The sequence below is a fragment of the Balaenoptera physalus genome (assembly GCF_965194825.1).
Source record: "Balaenoptera physalus genome assembly, chromosome: 18".
In the NCBI taxonomy this organism is placed as follows: domain Eukaryota; kingdom Metazoa; phylum Chordata; class Mammalia; order Artiodactyla; family Balaenopteridae; genus Balaenoptera; species Balaenoptera physalus.
The window spans coordinates 65,349,078-65,375,565 of NC_138899.1; the positions used below are offsets into that span (position 1 = coordinate 65,349,078).

General features: G+C 38.5%; 1 protein-coding gene across 8 annotated transcripts in view; it reads right to left on the reverse strand.

The window, feature by feature from the left end:
* INTS6 (integrator complex subunit 6) overlaps window positions 1-21,291 on the reverse strand; it is a 109,312-nt gene extending 88,021 nt beyond the window's left edge. For 6 of the 8 annotated variants that reach the window (XR_014255897.1, XR_014255898.1, XR_014255899.1 and 3 more), the window contains exons 1-3: window positions 20,652-21,291; window positions 20,196-20,273; window positions 19,240-19,389 (exon numbers count right to left, since the gene is read on the reverse strand). Coding sequence is in view for 4 of the 8 variants with exons in the window: in XM_082434399.1 (XP_082290525.1) it covers window positions 19,240-19,389; window positions 20,196-20,273; window positions 20,652-20,762 (339 nt within the window). In the remaining 4 variants the exon portion in view is untranslated. Of the gene's footprint in view, window positions 1-19,239; window positions 19,390-19,911; window positions 20,081-20,195; window positions 20,274-20,651 lie in introns of those variants that run through there. The other 2 variants (XM_082434401.1, XM_082434400.1) reach the window with 2 other exon arrangements.
* Window positions 21,292-26,488: the final 5,197 nt, after the last annotated feature.

Here is a 26,488-nt window from a genome sequence, read left to right on the forward strand (position 1 = left end):
TAAAATGTTTAGGGAGATTAAACAATATAACCCTAAGTCACACAGTTGTAACTGGCAATGCCAGAACATGATTCCAACTCTAAATCGCATGGTCTTTCTACAGCATCTGAAGGTCCTACTGGTAGCAGCTAAATTCTCTTGAATACAATTCTATACCAACCTGGGTTGTACCACAGTCACACAACAGTGAATGTTATTACAATTAGTTTGGTTTACTATATTCTATCTGCAGTAAAATTAACTACGTACAGTAGGACTATTCCATTACTTGGTTTCCTGTTGCTCTGTGATGTCTTACCTACCAATTTTTCTATATATAAATCAATATACCACCTCCCAGCAAAAACACAGTAAAACAAAATGCTATATAGATAGATAGATATCACTTACTTTTGAAAACTATATAACTTCAATCAACTTTCACTTTACATACAAACAAAAAAATAAATATTAAGTTTTTAATGACTTTAAATTTTGGAAAATACAGGTAAAGATCAAAGGCAGAGAAAAGTAAAGAAAAATATGGCTATCCTCATTTCACCTATTTACTCACTTAACCCTACTGTGCCTAAGAGCCCTTCCTTTCTAAGGTGAAAGAGTTTAGTCAAGGATCACAATAAGAAAAGCAATAGTGTTAGTTATGATAAAAATTAGAATAATGAGGGACTTCCCTGGTGGTCCAGTGGTAAAGAATCCTCCTTACAATGCAGGGAACTCGGGTTCGATCCCTGGTCGGGGAACTAAGATCCCACATGCCACGGGGCAACTAAGCCTGCATACCACAACTACTGAGAGCTCGTGCGCCTCAACTAGAAAGCCCGCGTCCTGCAAAACTACAGAGCCCACGCGCTCTGGAACATGTGCGCCACAACAATAGAGCCCATGCACCCTGTAGCCTACACACCACAACTAGAGAAGAGAAAACCCGCACACCACAAGTAGAGAGAAGTCTGCGCACCGCAACGAAGAGTCTGCGTGCCGCAAGGAAAGATCCCATGTGCTGCAACTAAGACCCGACGCAGCCAAAACTAAACAAATTTTTTTTAAATTAGAATAATGATTTAATGAACGTAATTTATACACAAAAGGAGGGTTTTTTTCCTTCAGGGAAAAGTTATCCCAATCTCTATATAAAACTGATTGTCTTAACATTTATCTAAGCGTAAATTTCTAAATCACCTGCAGCAAATGAGCAGACCATGTTGCGCCATGAAGCTTCTTAGGCATAGTTTTAGGCTGCTCCTCCTCCGCCTTTGGTAGTACACTTACTCTTGGCAGAAGCGCGTAAGTAACTGGCATCTTTCTCTGACATTCTCTTTTATCCAGCAAACTAAAACACGTTTTTGGTTGTCTGCCAGTATCACAAGATTATTTTTTTTCACGTTTTACAAAAAATAAACATTTCAAAAGTCTAAAGTTATGATTTAATCAGTGTAATATAATGTTTTTAGCTATTCAGGGCCAAGCCTCTGCAGTTTAATAATTCTCAAATCTTTATATTTAAAAGTCACTACTTTCCATTTTTATTCTTAATAAGTATGTTTATGAAGTCACTCAATTTGGGGACAGTTCATATTAGAATTTGCCTCAAAATTCACCTTGGTCATAAAGCTAGACTTTAGCTTAGTTGAGTTGAAAAGAAAAAAAAAAAAAAAAAAATTTAAGCTCTGCTACAACAAAGGCAGCCAGTAGAGGGACTAAAAGTTTACTTTTGCCATTGGCAAAACTAAACTCAGATGTTTTACTCTCACTGGTTTTTGGCATAAAGAAATCTAGACATGTAACAAAAAATACAGTGCAAAGTATAATACTCTACCTCTAGAGATATTTACTAATGGAAATCTTGTCATTTAGAAAATTTGGTTTTAATATTGGTCAAAAGTCTCAGGTAAAAGAGTTTTGTTAAAGACAAATACAAAAACTTTTACTTCATGTAAGTTCTCTCAATAATTTAACAGTATTCTGATGTTAAACGAATTAAGGCATAAAATCTCAATAAGAAAATTTAAAGAATATAATTAAAGTAAGTAGGTCTTATCCACTAAAACCTATTTCATTTTTGCAAAGAAAATGCTTTTGAAAATGTTAAAACAAGTTATTTAGCAAAAATAGTTTTGAAAACGTAAAATCAAGGCTAATTTACCTTCAAATATAAACTAACCTGGTTCTCAGAATCAGCATTTTTAGTTTTACCCAAGAAATTTAAAATATAGGGGGAAGAGGCACAGGAATTTTACTGTACCCTTAAACAAGTCTTTATTATCTTCTGAAGCGAAAGGAAGGCAGCCCTGAGCATTCAGCAGACCTTTTAGTGGCTACCTCTGCTGCAGGACCAAAGGCCTCAAGTTTTCTTTCCGTGCCACCATGCTCCACCATGATTATCATTGCTTTAAACAAATCCCAGAAAGACAGCCAAGTGCCTGTCTATGCTACACTTTTCCCAGGGCAGGGAAAATGTACACCAAAGATCCACTCTCTGGCTCTCTCCTGTGACAGCAACTTCGGCTAACCCACATCCATTACTGGCTAGCTATTTTGCTATGTGCCAGGAAAGCTATGGCCAACAGAAATCACCCAAAAAGATGTTAAGGTGTATAACATTATACGTCTAGGCTAAAAGTATATTACCTAGCAGAAAATCAAAAAGTTCCAGAAATAGCCTGTGTTTTTTTCAATCTAAAACTTCCTTTTCAAGTAAATTACAGTGACAACAAGCAAAAATGTAAGGAAATGGAAAGGGCAGCCCTGAGAAATAAGTACTACATCACTCAAGGTTCTCATGCATATACTGGACAAGTACCTAGCAGGATTGCTGCTAAAAATTTTGTAAGTTAAGTTCAAGACTAGAGCTTTAGGTTCCCTTTATTTACATCACTGTAGAATCTATATAAATACTGAAAATATGAAAAGAGTCCTGCATTATCTACCTTATTTTTCTCTATTACCATAGATAATAAAGAGGTAACAATATATGTTCTTCTAAAATATGATAAACCACCTCATATTCATTTAGAAACTTTTTCTGACACTTCCCTTTATAATTTGTCAAAAATCAGATTCTATAAAAAATATAAAATACAGGAACATTAATATTAAACGTATTTTTCTACTTTAAGCTTATTTCTAAAAGTATTAGATTGCAATTCACATCCAAAGCCTTATTAGTCATAATACTAATAAACACTTCTACAACTATACAGAATTGAGAAAAGAGGCTTTTAATACATACTTTGCAACACAAGTCAACCAGAATAAATAACATTCTTTAGTTTAATATTGCTCAAACTTCAGACATTTGAATACCACAACCAGAATTTTTTCAATATCTTCTTATTACCTGCACTAATATTTATATACTTAATATTTTTCTTTAAATCAGTTCCTTTTTTTTTATTTTAGCCTCAAACTCTAGCAATAAGACCTATGAAATCATTCTATTCAATAACTCACTGTCATTAATATTGTTTAGCTTTTTTTTTTTTTAAAGGGTGGGGGGGTTCATTATATTACAGGGATGAATACACAACTGGTTAATTACACGTTCCAAACAAAATATAATCATTATTTAAGTCAGTAAAGGCCCAACAGGCTTACATTAAGATCAATATTCCAAGGCCAGAATTACAAGTTTTATGTTTGTTTTCAAATTCAGCAAGATTACTTTTAGAGTCAAGACCCCAAGTAGTGTGGCATAAATAAGTCTTTTGATGTAAAAACTCAGATATTCATCTTAAGAAATTAGTGCTTTGGGTGGTGGTGTGATGAACTGGGAGATTGGGATTGACATATATACACTAATATGTATAAAATGGATAACTAATAAGAACCTGCTGTATAAAAAAATAAATAAAATAAAATTCAAAAAAAAAAAGTTTTTGCTGAAAAAGCAAAAAAAAAAAAAAAAAAATCAGTGCTTTTAAAATAATACCTTTGACTACATACAAAAGATTTCTGAAGGATACACACTATAAACTGATTAATCATGGTTGCCTCTGAAGAACTGAAGTGAGCAACTGTATAACTTTCTCTAATGCTTGAACTTTTTAACCATGTGCATTTATAACATATTCAAAACAAGTACTCTTCAAAATTAAAATGTGCTTAGTATCCAAAAATAAAACTTTAAAAAAAAATCTCCTAGTGTATAGAAACCTAGTACTTAGAATACATTAAAGTATAAACTAAAGAAAAACATGTTAAAATTCCCCATTAAAAGAAATATATTTTTAGTTTCAAGTAATGCCATTATACAATTGTGTACCAGTACAGTTCCTTTATCTATTTAATTCCTTATTTTTAAAAAAATAGCATTAGAAACAGATGGAATAATAAGACTTGAGCAAAAGTAGGAGGGAATCTCATGTATTTATTTTAACATAATGAGTAAGGAGCAATATCCTAGGATTTGATTTAAATAATAAACTAAATACAGCTGATCCTTGAACGCAAGGGGTTGAGGGGCGCTGACCCCTGCACAGTCAAAAATACACATATAACTTAATAGTCGGACTTTCGTATCTGTGATTCCGCAACCTCAGATTCAACCAACCCCAGACTGTGTAGTACTGTAGTATGCAAGAAAAAATTCCACATGTAAGTGTCATTCAAGGGTCAGCTGTAGTAGTAATATAAAAAATATTCACTATAAGAACTGAAGAATTACTAGCCTGACTTTGTGAAAAAGATGAATGTTAAACTCAATGACTGATAAGACTAACAATGAGTGCATCAAAGGACAGTAATATAAATTAAATGTATTTAAATATTAAATATTTAAATAATTTCATAGAATTTTGAGTTTTACATCTGAACTGGAGTCTAAAGTTTGGATAAGATTACTCTAACAAATAAATAGTTGGTTTTGGTATTATTTAATAAATAGTAGCAGGCAAACAGTGTTTATACTGGCATAAAAAGAGTAATGAGGGTATCAGAAATATAATTTTACTTAAGAAATACTAACATTCTGGATAAAGAACCTAATACATCCATTATACTAAATGGATTGCGTGGTATTAATTTAATTCCAGCAAAGCATATAATACATGTTAGGGAATTCCCCGGCAGTCCAGTGGTTAGGGCTCTGTGCTCTCACTGCCGAGGGCCCAGGTTTGATCCTTGGTCAGGCAACTAAGATCCCACAAGCTGCGCAACACAGCCAAAAAAATAAAATAATTTAAAAAAGAAAAAAAAACATGTTAGAAACATAACAGAAAAAGTAAAAAAATAAAAGCCAAGATGAAAACACATTTTCAAAGATAGGCAAAGTGATACAGCAATAATGCTGAAAATTAATTTAACCTCAAAAAAAAAATCATAAAGATCTGCCTATTCTATCAAAAATAATCAGCTCCTTGGGTGTTGACTACACCAAACCTACAGATATTACTTTTGCAAAAGTCTGATTAAATCACATCTTTAACCATTATCATTACTTCCTTCTAAACATCCATACTATGAATATGCTCTCAAAAGAATCATTCACACATACCACAGCTATCCTACAAAAAAGATGGAATTCAACCACAGCATTCTACCTAAGTATCTTTAAGACTACAAGTGAAAATGAAGAACTGCCTAATAAATACTGCATATCAGTAAAGTTAGCGATAAAGTATTAAACTTAATAAAGGAAAATAATTCATGATAAGCACTTGGAAAAACTAATCGTCTATTATTTCCCATATGCTACAGCTTAAGGTCAACCTCAAAATAATTTAATTGGATAAATCAAAATGCGAGATTTAGTTTTAAGGGGCCCTGCTTTGTAAAAAAATATATATATATAATATATGGAATTTTCATTTTCTAGGAAAGAATTTGTGGTAACCCAATTTCAGTAAGTTTTTTTAGGAGGAAATATTTAAATTTCTCCAAATCCATTATACAGGTATATGTACTTGACTAAAGAGTTTCTAGAAATTCATTCTTGCTAAATTCTGATTCAAACATTTACTGATGCTCATGCTAAGCACCTTCCCAAGTGTTTATAGATATAAATTTTTCAAAATAGATGACACATTTGGGAAACAAAAAACTAACCACATAATATTTGGGTTCTACTGTTAAAAACAAATTTTTACAAGCCATCCTATCTATACATACAAATCCACCAAGGTTTTAAGTTAGAAATGAACCTCATGAAAAAGCAGATGTCACACATGGATGGGTGGGTGCCTGCACAGATTGCTACATGTTTTTGATTGATACTATAGCTCACTGAAATGGAAGCTCTAAGAACATGACAAGATAACTCTTTTTTACATTAGTATTTACATTCAATATAATCTTGTTTGGGATTAGACATTATCCCTTCTTGATTAACAATAAAATTTAGATGTAAAGATCTCTTACTCTTTCTACTACTTGATTTAGGCCCAATTTTCTGGATGCAATTACTTGGGTATTCCTTCTAACTTACTGGTTTGAGAAATGGGATTGACAATTTAAAATGTACAACAAAAATTCAAAATTCTACACTAGTTATGACCTTCCAAAGTACATAAATGATCAGGAACCGTCACAACTCAAGCATTACATCAGAGGCCACAAAAACATTACTTTGCTTATTCCTAACAATCCAAAGTACTATTATCTGTCATTATCTTAGGGACCCACCAGGCTTTGTAACATCATCCACTGTGGTTTGCAGTCTAACCTTTCACAGAGCACTGCATACTCAATCATTTTCAATTTCTGTGATTAAAAATAATCAATTGCTTTTAATCCTTTCAGAATAGTTGTCTGGATGCTTCCAGTGTCTAAACTCCAGAATAAGCAGAATTTGTTGATGTTTCCTAATATCTAACTAGGTTCACCAGCTTTAAGACAAAGTGAGAGTTTTCCTTTAACATGCCAGCATCTATCCTGTCAATGACTAGTTACAAATCACATTACCTAATAGCTAATGCTACAATTACTTTTTCTCACATACTCAGAACTGTTTTCCTGTCTATAATAAAGTTTTTAGATGATATAATCCTCCCAAGGACCTTCACATGTTCCCCAGCTTCTCTGAACAAAACTAATAGATGGGGGCTTCCCTGGTGGCGCAGTGGTTGAGAGTCTGCCTGCCAATGCAGGGGACACGGGTTCGAGCCCTGGTCTGGGAGGATCCCACATGCCGCGGAGCAACTGGGCCCGTGAGCCACAACTACTGAGCCTGCGCGTCTGGAGCCTGTGCTCCGCAACAAGAGAGGCCGCGATAGTGAGAGGCCCGCGCGCACCGCGATGAAGAGGGGCCCCCGCTCGCCGCAACTAGAGAAAGCCCTCGCACAGAAACGAAGACTCAACACAGCCATAAATAAATAAATAAAGTAACAAAACAAAACAAAGCAACACAGCATTCCATTCAAAAAAAAAAAAAAAAAACTAATAGATGGAAAATGTTAAAACGTCATTTCCTTTTAAGGCAAAGATAAAAAAGGCAAGAGTATGTAGGACCTAGAATAAGTTTTGATAAGTCATCACTGGGCTGATAAATTGGTCCTCTGATTACAACTAACCCTCTTAATTATAAGATTTTTAAGTTAAAATACGTTTGAGGTACAACTACCTCTCCATATACCAATAATCAAATTTCAGATCACACAGGCCCTAAAAGAGAAATATCATCACATAAAATAATCCTTCCTAGGGTCATCCTATTACGTTCTTTTCCCACATAAATCTACATTACAAACAATAAATGGATCATACCTTTTACATTGGACCTTTCTTCTGCACAATGACATCCTCCACCCCATCCTCATCATCACCAACCTGAACTCTAAAATATACTGTTACAAAGCCCTAAAAATGGGCTGAGATCTCCATTTCCTCAAAGAAGCTTAAAACCTTTCTTGCTTTGAAAATCATGTTTGTTTGTTTGAAGTACTCACTGTTATCAAACCATTTCTGAATAAGAATTAGAGATGTGGGGGAAAAGACTTTTGTAACTCCAAGGGGAGAGTATTTTTGGAGTAATCTACAAAGCTTCAATTCAAAGCCAAAAACCATTATGTTCCCTAAGCCAAGAAATTTTACTTTAGCTGAAACTGCTGGACAGCTAATTCTAGCTTCTTGTGATGTATACATGTTGGGTTATGAAAAAACTTTTTTTGTTTTTTCTCAAAGGTTTCAGATTATAAAGCTTTTCCAAGCAGGCACTTAGCTAGATGATTAACAAATATTATTTCCAATCCTTATAAACTTTTTCAAGATTGGTATTACCACCATTTTGTGGATGAGAAATTTGAGGCTCAGTGAGGTTAAGGGACTTGTCAGTCAATACAACATAAGCTAGTAGCCCCAGAGCCAGGTACAGTCAGTTCTAATGAAGCAGTTCTTTCCCTATCACCACAATTCCTGTTCTTTAAAAAGCTGGATAAAATACTCTACCCACAATTCCCATTTTTAAAATTCAAATAAAAGGAAATTCACAAAAATGGTAATACGTGTATTACAATAACAAATTATATCATATATCACTCAATCTTTACCACAATCCTGCAAGATAGATTATTTCATTCTATTTTTTCCTAATGGGGAAACTGAGGCTGAGAGATTACATGACTTGCCAGGAACCCATGGGTGGACTAGGAATTCATAGAGCCAAACAGATTTTTCTGAATCAACAACAATGCTTAGAGATTTTCAAAAGTATCTTACGTCAAAGGAAACTAATTGATAGTTAACTAATTACAAAGCTGTCCAGGTAAAAACTTATAATTACAGCAGTAATACTGGCACACTACATGGGAAAAGTCAACTAATTAACTGACTAGGTTAATAGTCCTGTATTAACTACATCAGAAACTTTAAATAAACTATGAATACAAAAGCAAACAGTGTGTATATATATATATATATATATATATATACACACACACACACATATATATACATATTAGCATCCAGGCCTTAAATTAAGAACGGTATAAAAAAAAAAAAAAACAAAAAAAGAACGGTATAAAATCCTGGCAACTATCCCCCACGTTCACATTCTTTTTTTTTTTTTTTTTTTTTTTCAAGGAGTTGGGAGGGAGGAGGGAGTGGGAAGAAAATCCAACTGAATGTAACAAACAGTATGTTAACAGGTGTTACAAGAAAAGCTAAGTGTAACAAAACGACAAAATGAAACGACTGCTTTTCACAGAGGAACTGAAAGGATGCACATTTCATTGGAGAGCTACTGATACACCCCCACCCAGAGGGACTCAGACCTACTGGCTATACCTTCCAATAAAATTTGCTCTTAAATAAAATACAAATTACTAATAAAATCTGCATGACTGTTTCATAACCAATTGCTCTCTTTTGAAATATTTCATAATGTGAGGAAATTCAGCATTTTAACTTTTCTGGGCCTTACTTTCTACACTTATACAATGAGGAAGATGGAGTCTAACGTCACTTTCAATTATAAAGCCCTGGGAAACAATAACCATAATAATATTTACAGAAAGTCTACTGAAAAGTTCTGTCAGTAGATGCAAAAAGTTCAATTTTTTTTTCCAAGAGTGTTTAAAAATTCACTAAGTTTCATAATTAGAATATGTGTATTTAAGGTATATCTCAACAGAAAAGGCTGGGGGGAAAGAAGAGGGATCAGGGAATAAAGACAAACGAAAACAAAACCCAAAAGACTCAGTACTTTATGGTTTGGGACCATGCTTAAATTAAACAGATTAATAATAGGGCTAAATGAAAATTAAGTTTGTATAAAGAAATTACTTATTTAAAATGAAAGAAAACAGGGAATTCCCTGGCAGTTCAGTGGTTAGGACTCTGCGCTTTCACTGCCAAGGACCTGGGTTCAATATCTGGTCGGGGAACTAAGATCCCGCAAGCCGAGTGCCCCGGTCAAAAAAACAAAAACAAAATAAAAATTAAAAAAATAAATAAAATTAAATGAAAGAAAACAGGGCTGGTATACGTGAGCACTGACCAACCAAAGAAAAGAAACCCACCAAGACGATTTTACTTATAAGAGTATAAATTTGAGTGAAGGATTATGATGACTAAAAATAATTTTAAATATTTAGGAAGATTTCAAGTTATAAAATATTATATGATCTCCTTGGAGAAATCCGTAACACAAACATGGCTAAACAATACTTTTAGCTAATTCTGACCATAAATGACCTTAAATCAATTGAAAATAACTGAATAAGTGAAATTCTTTCATTCAAATATTTGTTCCTGGCTTTTTAATTTTCAGCTGTACAGTTTAATACATAATTATTGACATTCTTCTGCATAAAGGGAAAATAAAAATTTCTTTGAAGAAACGGAACGTATTATTTACCTTTTGTACTTCTGATTTATTTTTAATAATTTCTAATCAAGAATGCAATTGATGTCTTTAGGATATTCTTTTTCATTCTCTTTTAGAAAAAACACACGAGGGTGGTTTTTTGATCCTTTAGAAAACAGATTTAGAGTATAAAATTATGAAGATAAATTATAGCAAGTATTTTCAAAGAAAATAAAACCTGGGTCTTGAAATTTGTCATTTAAATTACCATCTTTAAAACTAATGCTCACAGATGACACGATACTATACATAGAGAATCCTAAAGATGCTACCAGAAAACTACTAGAGCTAATCAATGAATTTGGTAGAGTAGCAGGATACAAAATTAATGCACAGAAATCTCCTGCATTCCTATACCCTAATGATGAAAAATCTGAAAGACAAATTAAGGAAACACTCCCATTTACCACTGCAACAAAAACAATAAAATACCTAGGAATAAACCTACCTAAGGAGACAAAAGACCTCTACGCAGAAAACTATAAGACACTGATGAAAGAAATTAAAGATGATACAAACAGATGGAGAGATATACCATGTTACTGGATTGGAAGAATCAACACTGCGAAAGTGACTATACTACCCAAAGCAATCTACAGATTCAATGCAATCCCTATCAACTACCAATGGCATTTTTCACAGAACTAGAACAAAAAATTGTACAATGTGTATGGAAACACAAAAGACCCCGAACAGCCAAAGCAATCTTGAGAAAGAAAAATGGAGCTGGAGGAATCAGATTCCCTGACTTTACACTATACTACTGGGCTACAGTAATCAAGACAGTATAGTACTGGCACAAAAACAGAAATATAGACCAATGGAACAGGATAGAAAGCCCAGAGATAAATCCACGCACATATGATCACCTTATTTTTGATAAAGGAGGCAAGAATAATACAATGGAGAAAAGACAGCCTCTTCAAAGTGGTGCTGGGAAAACTGGACAGCTACAAGTAAAAGAATGAAGTTAGAACACTCCCTAACACCATACACAAAAATAAACTCAAAATGGATTAAAGACCTAAATATAAGGCCAGACACTATAAAACTCTTAGAGGAAAACATAGGCAGAACACTCTATGACACAAATCACAGCAAGATCCTTTTTGACCCACCTCCTAGAGAAAGGGAAATAAAAACAAAAATAAACAAATGGAACCTAATGAAACTTAAAAGCTTTTGCACAGCAAAGGAAAACATAAACAAGACGAAAAGACAACCCTCAGAATGTGAGAAAATATTTGCAGATGAAGCAACTGACAAAGGATTAATCTCCAAAATTTACAAGCAGCTCATGAAGCTCAATATCAAAAGAAACAAACCCAATCCAAAAACAGGCAGAAGACCTAAAGAGACATTTCTCCAAAGAAGATATACAGATTGCCAACAAACACAGGAAAGATCGCTCAACATCACTAATCATTAGAGAAATGCAAATCAAAACTACTATAAGGTATCACCTCACACCAGTCAGAATGGCCATCATCAAAAAATCCACAAACAGGGCTTCCCTGGCGGCCCAGTGGTTAAGAATCTGCCTGCCAACGCAGAGGACACGGGTTCGAGCCCTGGTCTGGGAAGATCCCACATGCCGCGGAGCAACTAGGCCCGTGAGCCATGATTACTAAGCCTGCGCGTCTGGAGCCTGTGCTCTGCAACGGGAGAGGCCGCGATGGTGAGAGGCCCGCACACAGCGATGAAGAGTGGCCCCCACTCGCCGCAACTGGAGAAAGCCCTCGCACAGAAACGAAGACCCAACACAGCCAAAAATAAATATAAATAAATTTTAAAAAAAATCCACAAACAATAAATGCTAGAGAGGGTGTGAAGAAAAGGGAACCCCCTTGCACTGTTGGTGGGAATGTAAATTGATACAGCCACTATGGAGAACAGTGTGGAAGATTCCTTAAAAAACTAAAAGTAGAACTACCATACAACCCAGCAATCCCACTACTGGCATATACCCTGAGAAAACCATAATTCAAAAAGAGTCATGTACCACAATGTTCACTGCAGCTCTATTTACAATAGCCAGGACATGGAAGCAACCTAAGTGTCCATCAACAGATGAATGGATAAAGAAGATGTGGCACATATATACAATGGAATATTACTCAGCCATAAAAAGAAACGAAACTGAGTTATCTGTAGTGAGGTGGATGGACCTAGAGTCTGTCATACAGAGTGAAGTGAGTCAGAAAGAGAAAAATAAATACCATATGGTAACACATATATATGGAATCCAAAAAAAAAAAAAAGCGTCTGAAGAACCTAGGGGCAGGACATGAATAATAAAGACACAGATATAGAGAATGGACTTGAGGACATGGGGAGGGGGAAGAGTAAGCTGGGACAAAGTGAGAGAGTGGCTTGGACATATATACCCTACCAAATATAAAATAGATAGCTAGTGGGAAGCAGCCGCATAGCACAGGGAGATCAGCTCGTTGCTTTGTGACCACCTAGAGGGGTGGGATAGGGAGGCTGGGAGGGAGACGCAGGAAGGAGGAGATATGGGGATATATGTATACGTATAGCTGATTCACTTTGTTATAAAGCAGAAACTAACACACCATTGTAAAGCAATTATACTCCAATAAAGATGTAAAAATAAATAAATAAATAAATAATAAATTAAATTAATGCTCAATAGGAAATAAATCATAGCCATGTTATACTACTTTGAGCTCAGTCAAACCTTCTTTTTAAAACATCCCTTGAGGGGCTTCCCTGGTGGCGCAGTGGTTGAGAATCTGCCTGCCAATGCAGGGGACACGGGTTCGAGCCCTGGTCTGGGAAGATCCCACATGCCACGGAGCAACTGGGCCCGTGAGCCACAATTACTGAGCCTGCACGTCTGGAGCCTGTGCTCCGCAACAAGAGAGGCCGTGATAGTGAGAGGCCTGCGTGCTGCGATGAAGAGTGGCCCCCGCTTGCCACAACTAGAGAAAGCCCTAGCACAGAAACGAAGACCCAACACAGCCATAAATAAATAAATTAATAATTGGGGGGAAAAAAAAAAGTTAAAAAAAAAAAAAACATCCCTTGATCTACCTAATAGATGTGCTCCTCAAAAGTTCCTCGCATATCAAACTTGTGTAAATCTCATCTTAAACGCACTAGGGGGAGCTCCCTATTTGAAAGAATCCTAAAACATGTGCTTTTGTCTTCTAAGGGTTCCTTTTCTAACTTGTATTCCTATGAAAGAATGGCTTTCTGACTTATCTGCTAATTGATATTCATCCAGTTTTCATTTAACATTGTTTTTTTTTAAAATACCATCCTTGTACTTTATCCCATGCTTATCAACTGCCATTAGAACAACTTTGATCAAGTTATATTTACCTTTCACACTGCTTCCCCAGGAAGCAATATAAAGCCCCCCCTGCGAAAAATATACATATACTTAATATGCTACTAACAGATTTCAAAGCATGTAATAAAAATCAGCTTTAAATATCACTAGATTTTTGTAACTAATTTCAAATTCAAAGGTGAAAAATAACAGAAAACCAGAGGTGAATCTATGGAGGGGAGAAAAAGTATGCTCTGTGTCTACTGAGCACTTCATAATTTTTAAATTACATTTTAATATACCATCCCATTTCAGACTCTCATCGATTCTGTAAGGGTATAAATGGCTTCATTACTGGCAATTTGGGGAATGAAGAAGCAGAGGCACAGGGCAGTAAAGTGACTGCCCAATGTGTCATAGTAATTCAATGTCAAGGTCAGAATTGGAATCCAATTTTCACATTCCTAGCCATTGCTCTTCTTTTACACAATTAAAGATGGAGAAAAAACATTTAAGCAAGTTTGACTATAGAGTCGCCTATCCATCAATAATTACTGAAAATAATTTCAAGAGGCTTAAAGTTCAGGCGCTCGCCAAGACCTTTCAAAGGGAAAAGGACAGTCTCTTCAACAAATCGTGTTGGAAATACTTGATGTCCACATGCAAAAGAATGAAGCTTACTTCATTCTACACCATATACCAAAATTAACTCAAAATGGATTAAAGACGTAAATGTAAGACATAAAACTAAAACTCCTGAAAGAAAATATAGGGGGAAAGCATCAATACATAGGATTTGGCAATGATTTCTTGGATATGACACTAAAAGCAAAGGCAGCAAAATAAAAAATAGATATACTGGAATACATCAAAAATTAAAACTTCTGTGAAAAGGACAATCAACAGAGTGAAAAGGCAGCCCGTGGAATGGGAGAAAAATCTGCAAATTGCACACCTGATAAGGGGTTAATATCCAGAATATTTAAAGAACTCCTACCAACAACGGGAAAAAATAACAATTAAAAAATAAGCAAAGGTCTTGAACAGACATTTCTCCAAAGCCAGTATACAAAAGTCCACCCAGCATATGAAGAGATGTACAATATAAATAATAACTAGGTAAATGCAAATAAACCAATGAGATATCACTTCAAATCCATTAGGATGGCTAATATTAGAAAAAAGGAAAATAGTGTTATCAAGGATGTGGAGAAATTGGAATTCTTGTGCATTATTGGTGGGAATATAAAATAGTGCAAACTTTATGGAGAACAATATGGCATTTCCTTAAATTTTTTTCAATAGAATTACCATACAATCTAGCAATTCCACTTCAGGGTATATATCCAAAAGAACTGAAAGCAGGATCTCAAGAGACATTTACACCATGTTCATAGCAGCATTATTCACAACAGCCAAGAGGTGGAAGCAACCAAAGTGTCCATCAACAGATTAATGGGTAGGCAAAATGTGGTATATACAAAAAAATTTTTTAAATGTGGTATACACATACAATGGAATATTATTTAGCCATAAAAAGAAATGAAATCCCAACACATGCTACATGTATGAACCTTGAGGACATTATGTTAAGTAAAATAAGCCAGTCACAAAAAGACAAATACTGTATGATTCCATTTATAGGTGGCATCTCTAGAGTAGTCAAATTCATAGAAACAGAAAGTAGAATGGTGCCCTTCTTTGATTGCCAGGGGCTGGGGTTAGGGGGAAATGAGGAGTTATTGCTTTGAAAGGACTTTCAGTTTTGAAAGATGAAAATGTTCTGGAAATTGGTTGCACAATAATGTGAATATACTTAACACTACTGAACTGTACATTTAAAAATGGTCAGGATGGTAAATTTGATGCTATGTGTTTTTTACCACAATTTAAAAATTAGAAAAAAAAGTTCAGAGACTTAAAAAATGTCTCCAGTTTATATTCAGCACAGAATGTTCAAGTATAATAATCTACTTTCTTTTGAAAAGATATCTATAGGTCAATAAATACCAAACTATTGTTTACATATTTCTTGATAGCCTAAAGGAAACCAAAAACCCAAATGGGAATCAAGTTTTCATTACTTCACCTACCAACATTAAAAGAGAAGCCTTTATTATGTACTACCTGAGAACTAAATGGGTACTGCTTTGGTAAAGGGAAAAAAGCAGTATTATTAGAAATCTACCTGAATTATCTGCTAAGTTCACAAATAGCTCTTTATGCTGAAGAATAAAACCGGCTAACATTATTCTCCCTAAGATTCATTCAATTTGATGGTGTCTAAAAGCCACCATTTCTCAATGAGGTAAACACTTGGAATAAAAAACCCTCAAAAAATTAAACATATATTATACTTCCTTTTATGGTATTACTCAAGGATTGTCTTCACCAAAGGCATACAATAGTAGGTCAGGTACCATTCTAAGTCCTAGAACAACTGAATCAGTACTAGTATATTGAGTAGTAGGAGTGTGGAATCAGTCCAGTGACAAAAATGATGAACTGCAGGCCAGAGTAATATTTAGCAGCTAAACCTAACTGGAACCTAACTTAAAGAAAAATAATAATAATAAACAATGTTGAAAACATTGCCAGAAAACAGAACAATTTGGAAAAGTATGAAAAATAAACCGATCTACATAGGAAACTTTAATCAGACCTCTAAAACTTTATACATGTCCAAACTTTAGATATTAAGGCAGGTTCAAATTTTCAGTGGCTCTCAAAAGATCAGCATTATTTGAAACTCTGGTGAATACATGTGAAAAAAAAAAACTATCAAATTTAGCTGCAAGGATAAGCAATTTAATAAGTTGTTATCATAATTTATAAAGAAAAGATTGACTACACATTGTTCCATGATCGTAGAAGTATCAGCAAATGGTACTGATTATCAAAATTAAATATTTATAAGGACTTCTATATGCAAGGAACTTGTTAGTGAGATATCCAAAGTGCTTGAGAAAACATTCACCAAGAATCATTTTTCTCTTAGCTACTTTAACCTTACTGATGCCCTGCAAGTTTTCTTAGTATCCTAGCTAATATCTCAAAGACGTTTTATTTGTAGATATGCCAACTAAACTTATGCAATATAGATATAGATATTAAAAATACTCTTGGAATTGATTATGGAAACCACATATGTGCATGTATGTGGGTGGTGGGAACACGTGTGGAGATATCTATATAAATATACAGATACATATATATATAAACCCCATTTAAGTGTTTAAGAAAAATTATTCAGAAACTTAAAGGTTTTTAGATGTTCTATAAAATCAATATGCCCTTTCATCTAGCTCACCTTTTCTATTTCCTTCAACTACTGAGATTATATACAAGCATTTAGTACTGTGGGCTCCAAAGATCCTAATATAGAGCATGAAACGGGAAGTATTTACAAGAAACACTGAGGTTACAGAAAACTGGTACTCCACAAAAAATAGGCAGATAACCTTACGAAGAAAATACATGAACTATATTCAGTATTAAATATTTGAGACATCCAAACTTCTTGATAATTTATCCTTTTTTTGAATAGAAAATGTATATTTAAATCAGCAAGAAAAAAATCTTATGATGAAAAATGTCTTCTGGGAAGATGTTTTCTTCTAGTTAATCATGAGAATCATAATCATTAGACTCAATCATTGTCATTTTCATTTGGAAAATTGTGGCTTCCTTAGTTATTTTAATGCTAGTATCATTTTCATGTGGCAATTCAGGATATTACTCCTTGCATCCTTGCTTATTCATCAAAATAACTGAAAGGCATAATCTCTCCCCCGTGTTGAATTAATAAATCTTAACATACAAAAACATCCTATCTCCAGGCTCTTCTCTTGGTCAAAGTGGTAAGAGCACAGCAGGACCACCTTCAACCTCAAACTTTTTGTGAGCTTTATAGACAAGAACTTAAGCATCCTCTGGTGGAAGATGGCAACTGGGAAAAGGAAAATACGGGTTTAAATTACAAATGTCCTCAGCCTCTCCACAACAATCAGTTTTTTCTAAGGAAACACCTAAGAAATATTTTTAATAGGAGGTAGAAGGTAAACGTGTCTAAATGCCTTTCCCACTTATGAAATGTGATGCAGAAGAACAGGAAATTAGTAGTTCTGCTATACACTGACAACCTGCCAACCAAATAATAACAGTTAGTATATCCAATAATAAGGAAATAAGGATAACTGAATAATGGTAAGTTTCATATCTGTCTTTGAACTCAAAGTTTAGATCAAAACCTTAAGCAATAAGACTGCACAGCGCTCCAGATAACAAAGGAATATGAAAGGGAAATAAATCCATTATTTTAAAGAAACAAACTGAAAAGTTCATGGCAAATCTGCCCAACTTACTAAAAGCTGAAAAAGAAAGCAGCATGAAAGGGGAAACAGAAAAAGATTAATGTGTGAGAAAATACAGGAAGTGCAATTCCATAATTCCATAAAGATAGAAACAAAGTAACTCCAAGTTGCACCATATACTTTAAATGCAATAGAACTACATTCAGCCATTTCCAAAGCCAAAGATGTTCAGGCACTGAATAGTTACCCTTAAGAAGTAAAGCATAAACATTTCTACAACAAGGGAACAATTCTGCTTCTTTCTATATAAAGAAACCAAAAGCTGTAGTTGCAGGAAGAATTTCCCTGAAATTTGTGAAACTCCTAAAACTGTGGCTCATGGAACTTGGGAACAAGAACAAAATGTGTGCCTAAAAGTATCATTGTGGTAATAGTGCTTTGCACAACAACATAGGAACTGAACTCCTTGGATTTAATATTCCTTTGTTACGTGTAACATTACACATTCTTCAGTATCTTTTACTTCCCAGGCCAGTTACCTCAGAAAGTGTTATAATGGACCACCTTGCATTATCCCATAGTGAACCATCATGTGATTTAATGGTCTTGTCTCATCTTCAAAGAGATAACAGCAAGTGCAATAGAGGAACTGGGAGAGTTAAGGGAGAAAGGAAGGGTTCTTTCATATTTTCAAACAGCCTCTTTTCCAAGGGTTTGGAGTTTAAAAACAAAACTCTGGACCTGCCATTTAATTCAAGAATGGCTTCAGAATTCTTCCTGCATAGTGCCTTATTGGACACACCTCAAAAGCTGAGAAATCTTAATGTACTCAGCCAATTAGTGCACTACAATGAAAACCTTCTTACCTTTCAGAGCTACACAATATGGTTAAATTAAACCCTGATACAACAAATAGAATAATTTCCTCTAACATTTTAAGACCACTAATCAACTAGTGTCTGTCAGTCATTGCAACAGTTGCACAATTGCCTGTGGATAGACTACCAGAGAAACTGAGTGTGGTGAGGCAGGATGTTTTCCTGTTTATTTCCTGAGTGAACTTTAAGGGATTAAAACTAAATTTATGTCAACTTCATAGCAAAGAATTCAGATTCGAATTCTGAACACAAATACATTTTAAAAAAGAAAAAAAAATGAGGGCTATAAAACCATATACAGTGTGGTCAGAGTTTCACTTTTGTATTATGTGCATACTGGATTTTAATCTGAAATGTTTTACACTTGTATTTCACGTTATATAGTTTCGGGACTGGACTGTTTTTCCACAAAAAGAAAAATCAACTGTTTTTCCACCTTAATAGTCAACCTACCTGCCCATAGTTGTCTATGCCAGTTACTAATCTATTTAAATTTAATAAATCAAAAGCTGTCCTTAGGGATTGGCCAAGAGTCGTAAGTCCTTCAGCCTGAAGGTTTTTCAGTTCATTCATAAACGTTGCATGGTTTTCTTTCCATCCGGCCTGAAAAGAAAAACGTAAGAATTTTTTTTCATCTTTCAAAGCCATGTGCACACGGACGGCCGTTACAATCTGCCGTTCACCAAGGAGCTGCTTCACTTTGCTGCACGGTTTTGAGTAACGTGTCAATACCGCATCACTGCTGAGGAAACTCTCTTCCAAAGGAGGCCAAGAATAAACCTGCTGGCTCTACAGCTTTCGGTAGCTACCAGCCTTCGTACTTTATAACTTCCCCGGGAAGCGTACTCCCCAGCCTCATACCCAGAATTCGGGGATGCAGAGATACTGGTGGAAAGCAGAAGTGAGCGGGACTTGCGAAGTTCACCTAGCGCGCTGTCCCACCGGCCCGCGGCCCTCTCGGGGAGACTCCGCAGCCCCAGCCCCGCGGCACCCACCCCCCCCCCCCCCGCCCCGGCCTCGGGCCGGTTCCCCTTTAATGCAGACCCAGGCTCAGCGCTGCCGGGCCCGGCTGTCACTCGGGCTAACTTGAATAAATATCCCCCACAGTTCATTGCTGCCGCTCACGCCGCGGAGGGGAAATGTCGGCCATGTTGATCGCAGCGCCGCCGCCGCCGCCGCCGCCGCCGGGCCGGGCTGGGGAGGGGACGGCGGTGGCCCGGCGACTCCGCGCCGCGCCAGGACGCTCCGTAGCGGGGGAGGGGGTGGGAGCCCGCAGGGGAAAAGACCTCAGCGCCTGGAGCACAGCGGGTGGGGGAGGGGAGCATAATGAAGGGTGAATGGGGGGGCGGGGAGGGTGAGAGAGGAAGGAACAGGGAAGGGAAGGGAAGGGGGAGGGCGAGGGCTGTTACCTTGATAGCATAGGGCGGCTCTTCGAAAGTGACCAGCATATACCTGTCTCCTCTGCTGGCAGGGTCCCGGGCACGGAGCTGCGGGAGAGCGGGTGGGGGACGGGAGGAGGCACAGGGCGGGCGAGAGGGAAGCAGAGAGAGGCGAGGTTACCAGGCGGAGAAGGGGCGCCCAGCGGCCCCGCCGCCCCCCACAGTACCGCACACGCCGCAGCCGCCCCCCACACACAGATCGGCCCCCGCACACCGCCCGGGGCCGGAGCCCCGGCCCGGGCCGAGCCCGGCTTGCAGCGCCCGCCCGCCCGCCCGCGCGGTGGGGGAGGGGGTCCCCGAGCCCGGCAGCTCCCGCAGTCAGGTCCCCGACACCTCCGCCTAGCCGCCCCCGGCCGCCCTCCCCCCACCCCTGCCGCCCGCGGGCCGCCGGACCGGGGTCGCCGCCCGGGCTTGGTCAGTCGGTACCTTCATGAAGGTCTCTACCGCGCCTTTGGCCGTGTCCAGGTAGGTGGTGCCCAGATGGCTGCGCTGGTTCATAGAGGCAGACGTGTCTATCAGGAACAGTAAGATGGGCATAGTGCTGGCCGGGGACACCGGGGCCCGAGGTGGTGGAGAAAGAGGAGATGGTAGAGGTGGAGGCGCCGGTGGCGGCGGCGGCGACCGCCGCTACGCGGGGCGGGGGAGCGCGGCCCCCGGGAGGAAAACACGGTCTGGGTCTTTCCTCCGGCTGCGGGGAGTTTCTCCCCCGATAGTTGAGAGGAAACTCCCCAGACCCAGTCCTCCCAGTCGTACCCCCGCCTCCGCCTCCTCCTGCCTGCCTGCCCGCTGGGGCGGGCGCCCGGCCGTCTGTCTGTCGGTCCGTCCCCCCCGCCTCGGGGGTCCCGTCCCCGCTCCCGGCCCCTGTGTGTGTCCCAGCGGGAGACGGGCCTGGCTCCCAACCCCACCCCCGGTGCAGGGAGTGGGGACCTGGGAGCTGGCGAAGAGGGGAGTGGGCTGAGGGGAGATTGGCCCTGGGGCTGTTGGGAGAAGTTTCAGGGACTCCCTCCGCACCCCGGCGGTGTCACCACTTTCTCAGCCCCTCTCTCTACTGAAGCGCTTTTCTCTCGCACACTCCGGTTTTAACTCGGGCAGGGGCTGCAGAGGCTCCGCCCCTGACACGTCCTCGAGCCACGTGATGCACCGCCCCGCTAATCTATTGGCTGGTCCCTGGCCTCTTATTAGCATATTCAAACAGCTCAGGGGCGGGGGAAGCTTGGAGGCTGGCTCCGGGAACAGTTATGGAGCACGCGCGGAGGCGGAGCGTCGGGTGCGCGCGAGAGCGAGCGCGAGGGGCGAGCAGGCGGGCCGGCAGACGCGGAGGCGGGCTCCGGGAAGGGGCGGGGACAGCCCGCGGAAGGACGGCGGTGTGGGGGCGGGGGCTGCGTCGGCGCGCGCAGGGCGGCCGCGGCCGTGAGTCTGCGCGTGAGGCCCGCCGCCCTCTCCTTGGCTGTTGGAGGTGATAGGGGTCGGAGGAAGGGAAATGGAGGCTGGCCTCAGCTCCTGTTTCGAGGTCGCTGTAGCGAACCCCTTCCCCGGTGGGCGGGTGAGGAGGGGATGAGTAGAGTGATCCAACGCCCGGTTAGGAGTCGGGGCAGGCTGGCGGTCATCCTCCGGAGGAGGGCTCGGGGCCCGCGGTCGTCGGAGGAGGTTCCTTGGGCCTCGGAGGGCCGGCCCCAGCGCGGGCGGGCCCGGGGCGGGGGAAGGGAAGTGAGACGTTGTTTATGACCAGGGACTAATCTCCTCCGCGAGTCACTCCGCTCCCGTAGGGGAGTGGGGGCGAGGGACGATCCTCGCCCGCAGCCTCGCTCGGCCTTGGGCAGCGACCGAGGGTGAGGGCTGGACCTGGCCAGGAGCCCTCTCGTTGGAGGACCCACCAGAAAGGGAACAAACCCTTTTTTTCCGAACTCAGTCCTAAAAGGGCAGCGGGGGAAGACTCAAATATCGATAAACAGTTTATTGCCCTTTTTATACTCGGGGAAAAATAACCCGTCCTACCCAAAGAAATAACCTCTCACAAGCCATGTTTACTTAGGGCCACAGACTATCAATCTCAGAGCTAAAAGGGGCCTTAGAAAAGCAGCGTCCATTACTCTTGTTTTTAGATGAACAAACTGACTTGGCTTGCCCCGGTGACACATAGCATGGGTTCTCCATAACCCTGCTAGTGCTCTTTCCTTGCACTGTATGCTGTCTCAGACTCGATCCAAATACTGCATGAAGGCAGACGTTCTCGGATAAAACCAGCCCCTGTCATCAGGCTTGATGGCATAATGATTCCTCTCCTAAATCATGTCCGAGGAAGAGTTGCCTCAGATATACTAGTTGAAAACTTAAAGACATTGCCTAAAATACAAGTTGAATTAGGGACATAAGACCGGTATAAGACTGTAGAGATTTATAGGGCCTCTCCTATTAGCCTAGCATTTCGATTGTTTATCCTGAAATTCTTAATTATTTGCCTACTGGTCACTCAAAGAAGTTGTTCCTATTACCATTAACACAGAACAGACATGTTTTGTGGCACTTTTTCTAAATTTTGAATTTTATAACTTGGACTTTTCCTAATATTTAAGACAACCTCTGAATTTTTGTTAATTTAATAGTAGGGCTATTCAGTAATATGGTGTTCTGTATGTGCCATAGAAGAGTAAAATATTTTTAAGAGATTTGGACTACTAAATAAAGTGGAGTAGCGAGCTTACATCCAATATTTGCTGAGGACCAGTGGAGTTAAAAAATGATTAAAATATTGTCCCTGCCTTCAAAGAGTTTGTGGTTTTTCTAGAAGAATATTGCCTACATATTATTAGCTACTACAGAGTAGAAAGTGATTAGATACTAAATAATTCAGAAAAGAGAAAATTTTATTTCCCTAGGGTAATGAAAGAACATTTTCCAGGGTCAGTAAGTTTAAGCGGTGCCTTAAAGCAATGTTTCTCAAACTGGGATCCTAGACCCTGGAGATAAGAATTAGAGTTCTTTGATACTTTAAATTTTTTGTTTTCATTTTAATGACAATATACAAATTGTTTTATTAGTTATAAAGAAATTTTTTCTTTCAAAGTGATAATTTGCAACTGAAAGAGATTTTCGTAGAGTTGGTCTTCAGATTTCTCTATCAGTGCTTTCAAACTGTGCTCTGTGGACTCCTGCCTGTCAGAAAATGTATGTTCTAGAATCATAATTTCTTTTACGTTTCTCAGGTTTGAGAAACACTGCTTTAAAAGATCAGTAGGATTTGGGTATGTGGGTAAAGGAAAAGAAGCTGCTGGTGAAAACTCCTTCTAGACGTTGGAAATGTAGTAAAGAAAGGAAGTTAGCACAGCATTGCCAATGGCTTCCTGGGGAACAGTCAAGTTCAGCTAGGCTGGAGCACCAGGTACATGAAGAACAGTATAACATCCAGAAAGGTAGGTCAGGTCTGGATGGTAGAGGGCCTTTATTCCAGGCTAAGAATTTTTTTCCATATAAATTGGAGTTTTTAGTTAGGGTGCTGAGTACAAAGCAGTGTTTGAAGGGAATAGAACTAGACGAGTGAGGTAGATGAACATGCATTAATAATGACCTTACCTATTGCCGTTACTTGAAATCATTTCCAACGGAGCCACCATGGTCTTTCTTCCCTGACTCCATGGAGTTGGCAGATTGTTGCACTAGGGTCATAAGTGGAGGTGTATGGTAGAGCCAGGATTAGATGCAAAGATCAGGAGAGCCAAGTCCAAGGAGCCAACGTGGAGCATATAACCAGAACCTATGCTTGTGGTGGCACCTGAGATCAAAGGCCAGGTTTCCAGTTCAGAGGCCCAGAAGTGCTGGAAGGCAAGGCCCCAAGGCAGAACAGGAAAAAAATCAGGACATACATAGGCAGCAAATCAAGAGGCAGTCCAAAACCAGGAAGCATTGACGAGTGGTCCCTAGACAAAATTGTGAAATAGGCCAAGTTTATTCTTAGTGACTCTGGTTGGCAATTAAGCTATTAGTTGGTGATGGCTTAAATTAGTGGTTCTGGGCCAGGAGATGCACATCAGCATTATCAATAGAGCTTAAAAATGATAATGAATGTACCAAATCCCCAAACCCAGAGGAAAGTGATACAGTAGAATTGGGATGGGCCCTCTACCTCTCATTTTTTAAAAAGCTGTTCAGGTGAATCTTAAATAATGCTGATTAAGAGCTACATGCTTAAAGTATAAGAATAATGTATGTGTCTAGCATCTAGTAGTACTCAGTAAATAACTTTAAAAATTCACATACCCTTAGAGTTATTACATTTCTTAAAACTCCTAAAATAAATCTGCAGACTAAAAGGGAAAAAAACTATAAATGTGACACCAATATAGATAACAGTGGAGTTTCATCATATGCATATTTAAATTGCTTGAATTCAACTATGTTTGACAAAAAGGAAAAAGAGAAAACAAAATAATGCCAGAGACTCCCACTGTTCCCCTCAATGAGCTTAGGCCTTGCAGGAAGCACAAGATGGGAAACATGAACCTCTTCTTCACTCAATCTCTGTGATTCTAGAATGTGATTCTAGAAAGATTCTGGTTATATGCAGGCTTATTTTTCTAAAACATGGCCCCCAAATGCAAGCCAACTATTTCATCAGACTCAACTGAAGAAACAGTGAACTCTTGCAATGCTAGAGGGAAAACTAGTTGGAGTAGGGTGTGCTAAGCCCTGTGCTGTTGCAGTCTAAGGGATTAGAGAAGACTTTTCTGGGAGGACATTGGTGGGAAGAAGTATGTGGGAGAAAACATGCTCTTTGCTGCTGTTTTTAAAGGAATGCTGCCCAAATGCTATGGTTCTGATTTAAAAGGGAATGAATTAATTATACAAAACCCTCTGAAAGAATGGTGACTCTGGCTTAAACAATAGCCTAAATTGTTGAAATGGAGCTATTCTAACAGAATTAAGAACTGATGAATTATATTCATTTGTAGGAGCCAACCAGAGCCCTTTTAAATTATTTTAAACTAAACAGGGTAACACGGTTTAAAAATAATTACATGCCAATGACTTGGCTTATGGTATCTGGTTGTACCATCTGAAAAGAATAATCAGATGAACTTAGTGTTCCTCACATGTAACCTAACAAAGTTTCTTTTGGCTGTCTTACCATTCATTTGCTCAGCTCTCTGTTTTACTCTTTGAGATCACAATAGTGATGTTGAGAGGTTGAGAACATCAAAAACAATGAAGTAATAAGCGTAAAAAATTAGATGTGAAATTATGTAGCAGAAAGTATTCAAATAATATATTAGGAAATTTAATTTTGGTCATCCTAATTTATAATATTATATAATACCAATTATAAAATTATATAATGTCAATCCTCAGGAAAAAATGCTACTCAGGACTACTATTAAGAAATTAGACCTTTCCAACGGGCAGCATTTCACAGTAATAGTTGAAGTCTTAGGCGATTCAAGATGAGTACTGAAAATGAACATATCCAAATTGAGAATTAGAATCAAAGTGGAACAGTTTCTCTATCAAAGGAGCATGAACGTAGCAGTAATTATTTAAACAACTATTAATAGCCCACCTACTATGTGACAGGCACTATTGAAACCCTATCACTATGGTAAGCCATAGAGAGTTTATAGTTTAATGGAAAGAAGACAGAAAAGTAGTGAGAATACACTCTTATGATGTCAGCAGACCCCAGGCATGATACAACCAGACCTGTCTTAGAAGATTGTTTTGAAAATGCAAGATAAGATACCATATTTTATCAATTCTGAGACACCACGTGTTCTAAGAAATGCCATTACTTTGGGGCACTGAAAGAAAAACAAAAAATGCTGCTAATTAAACTACAACATGGGAATTCCCTGGCGGTCCAGTGGTTAGGACTGGGCACTTTCACTTCAGGGTCCCAGGTTCGATCCCTTGTTGGGGAACTAAGATCCCACAAGCCAAACGGTGCAACAAAAAAATTAAAAATAAAAGTAAACTAAGACATATTGCTTTCTTACCAATTAGAATTTTTCCATGCTGTACTGAATTCTACCAACCAGGAGCATTAGTGATACAACATGTTTTAAAAGAATACTCCACTCTTGTCTTCAGTATTTTCTTCTAAACCATTGGCTTCCATTCCACAAGTTTTGATTCTGGTGCTTTCTTGATCCAACTAGAAGGTGTCAGTGAAAGGTTTTCAGGCCACAAACAGGATTTATGTCCTTTCTTTAAACGGTTAGTTGACTAAAATGTCTAAGGTTTGCAATTGCCTCATTGTGCCACCAAGAATAATC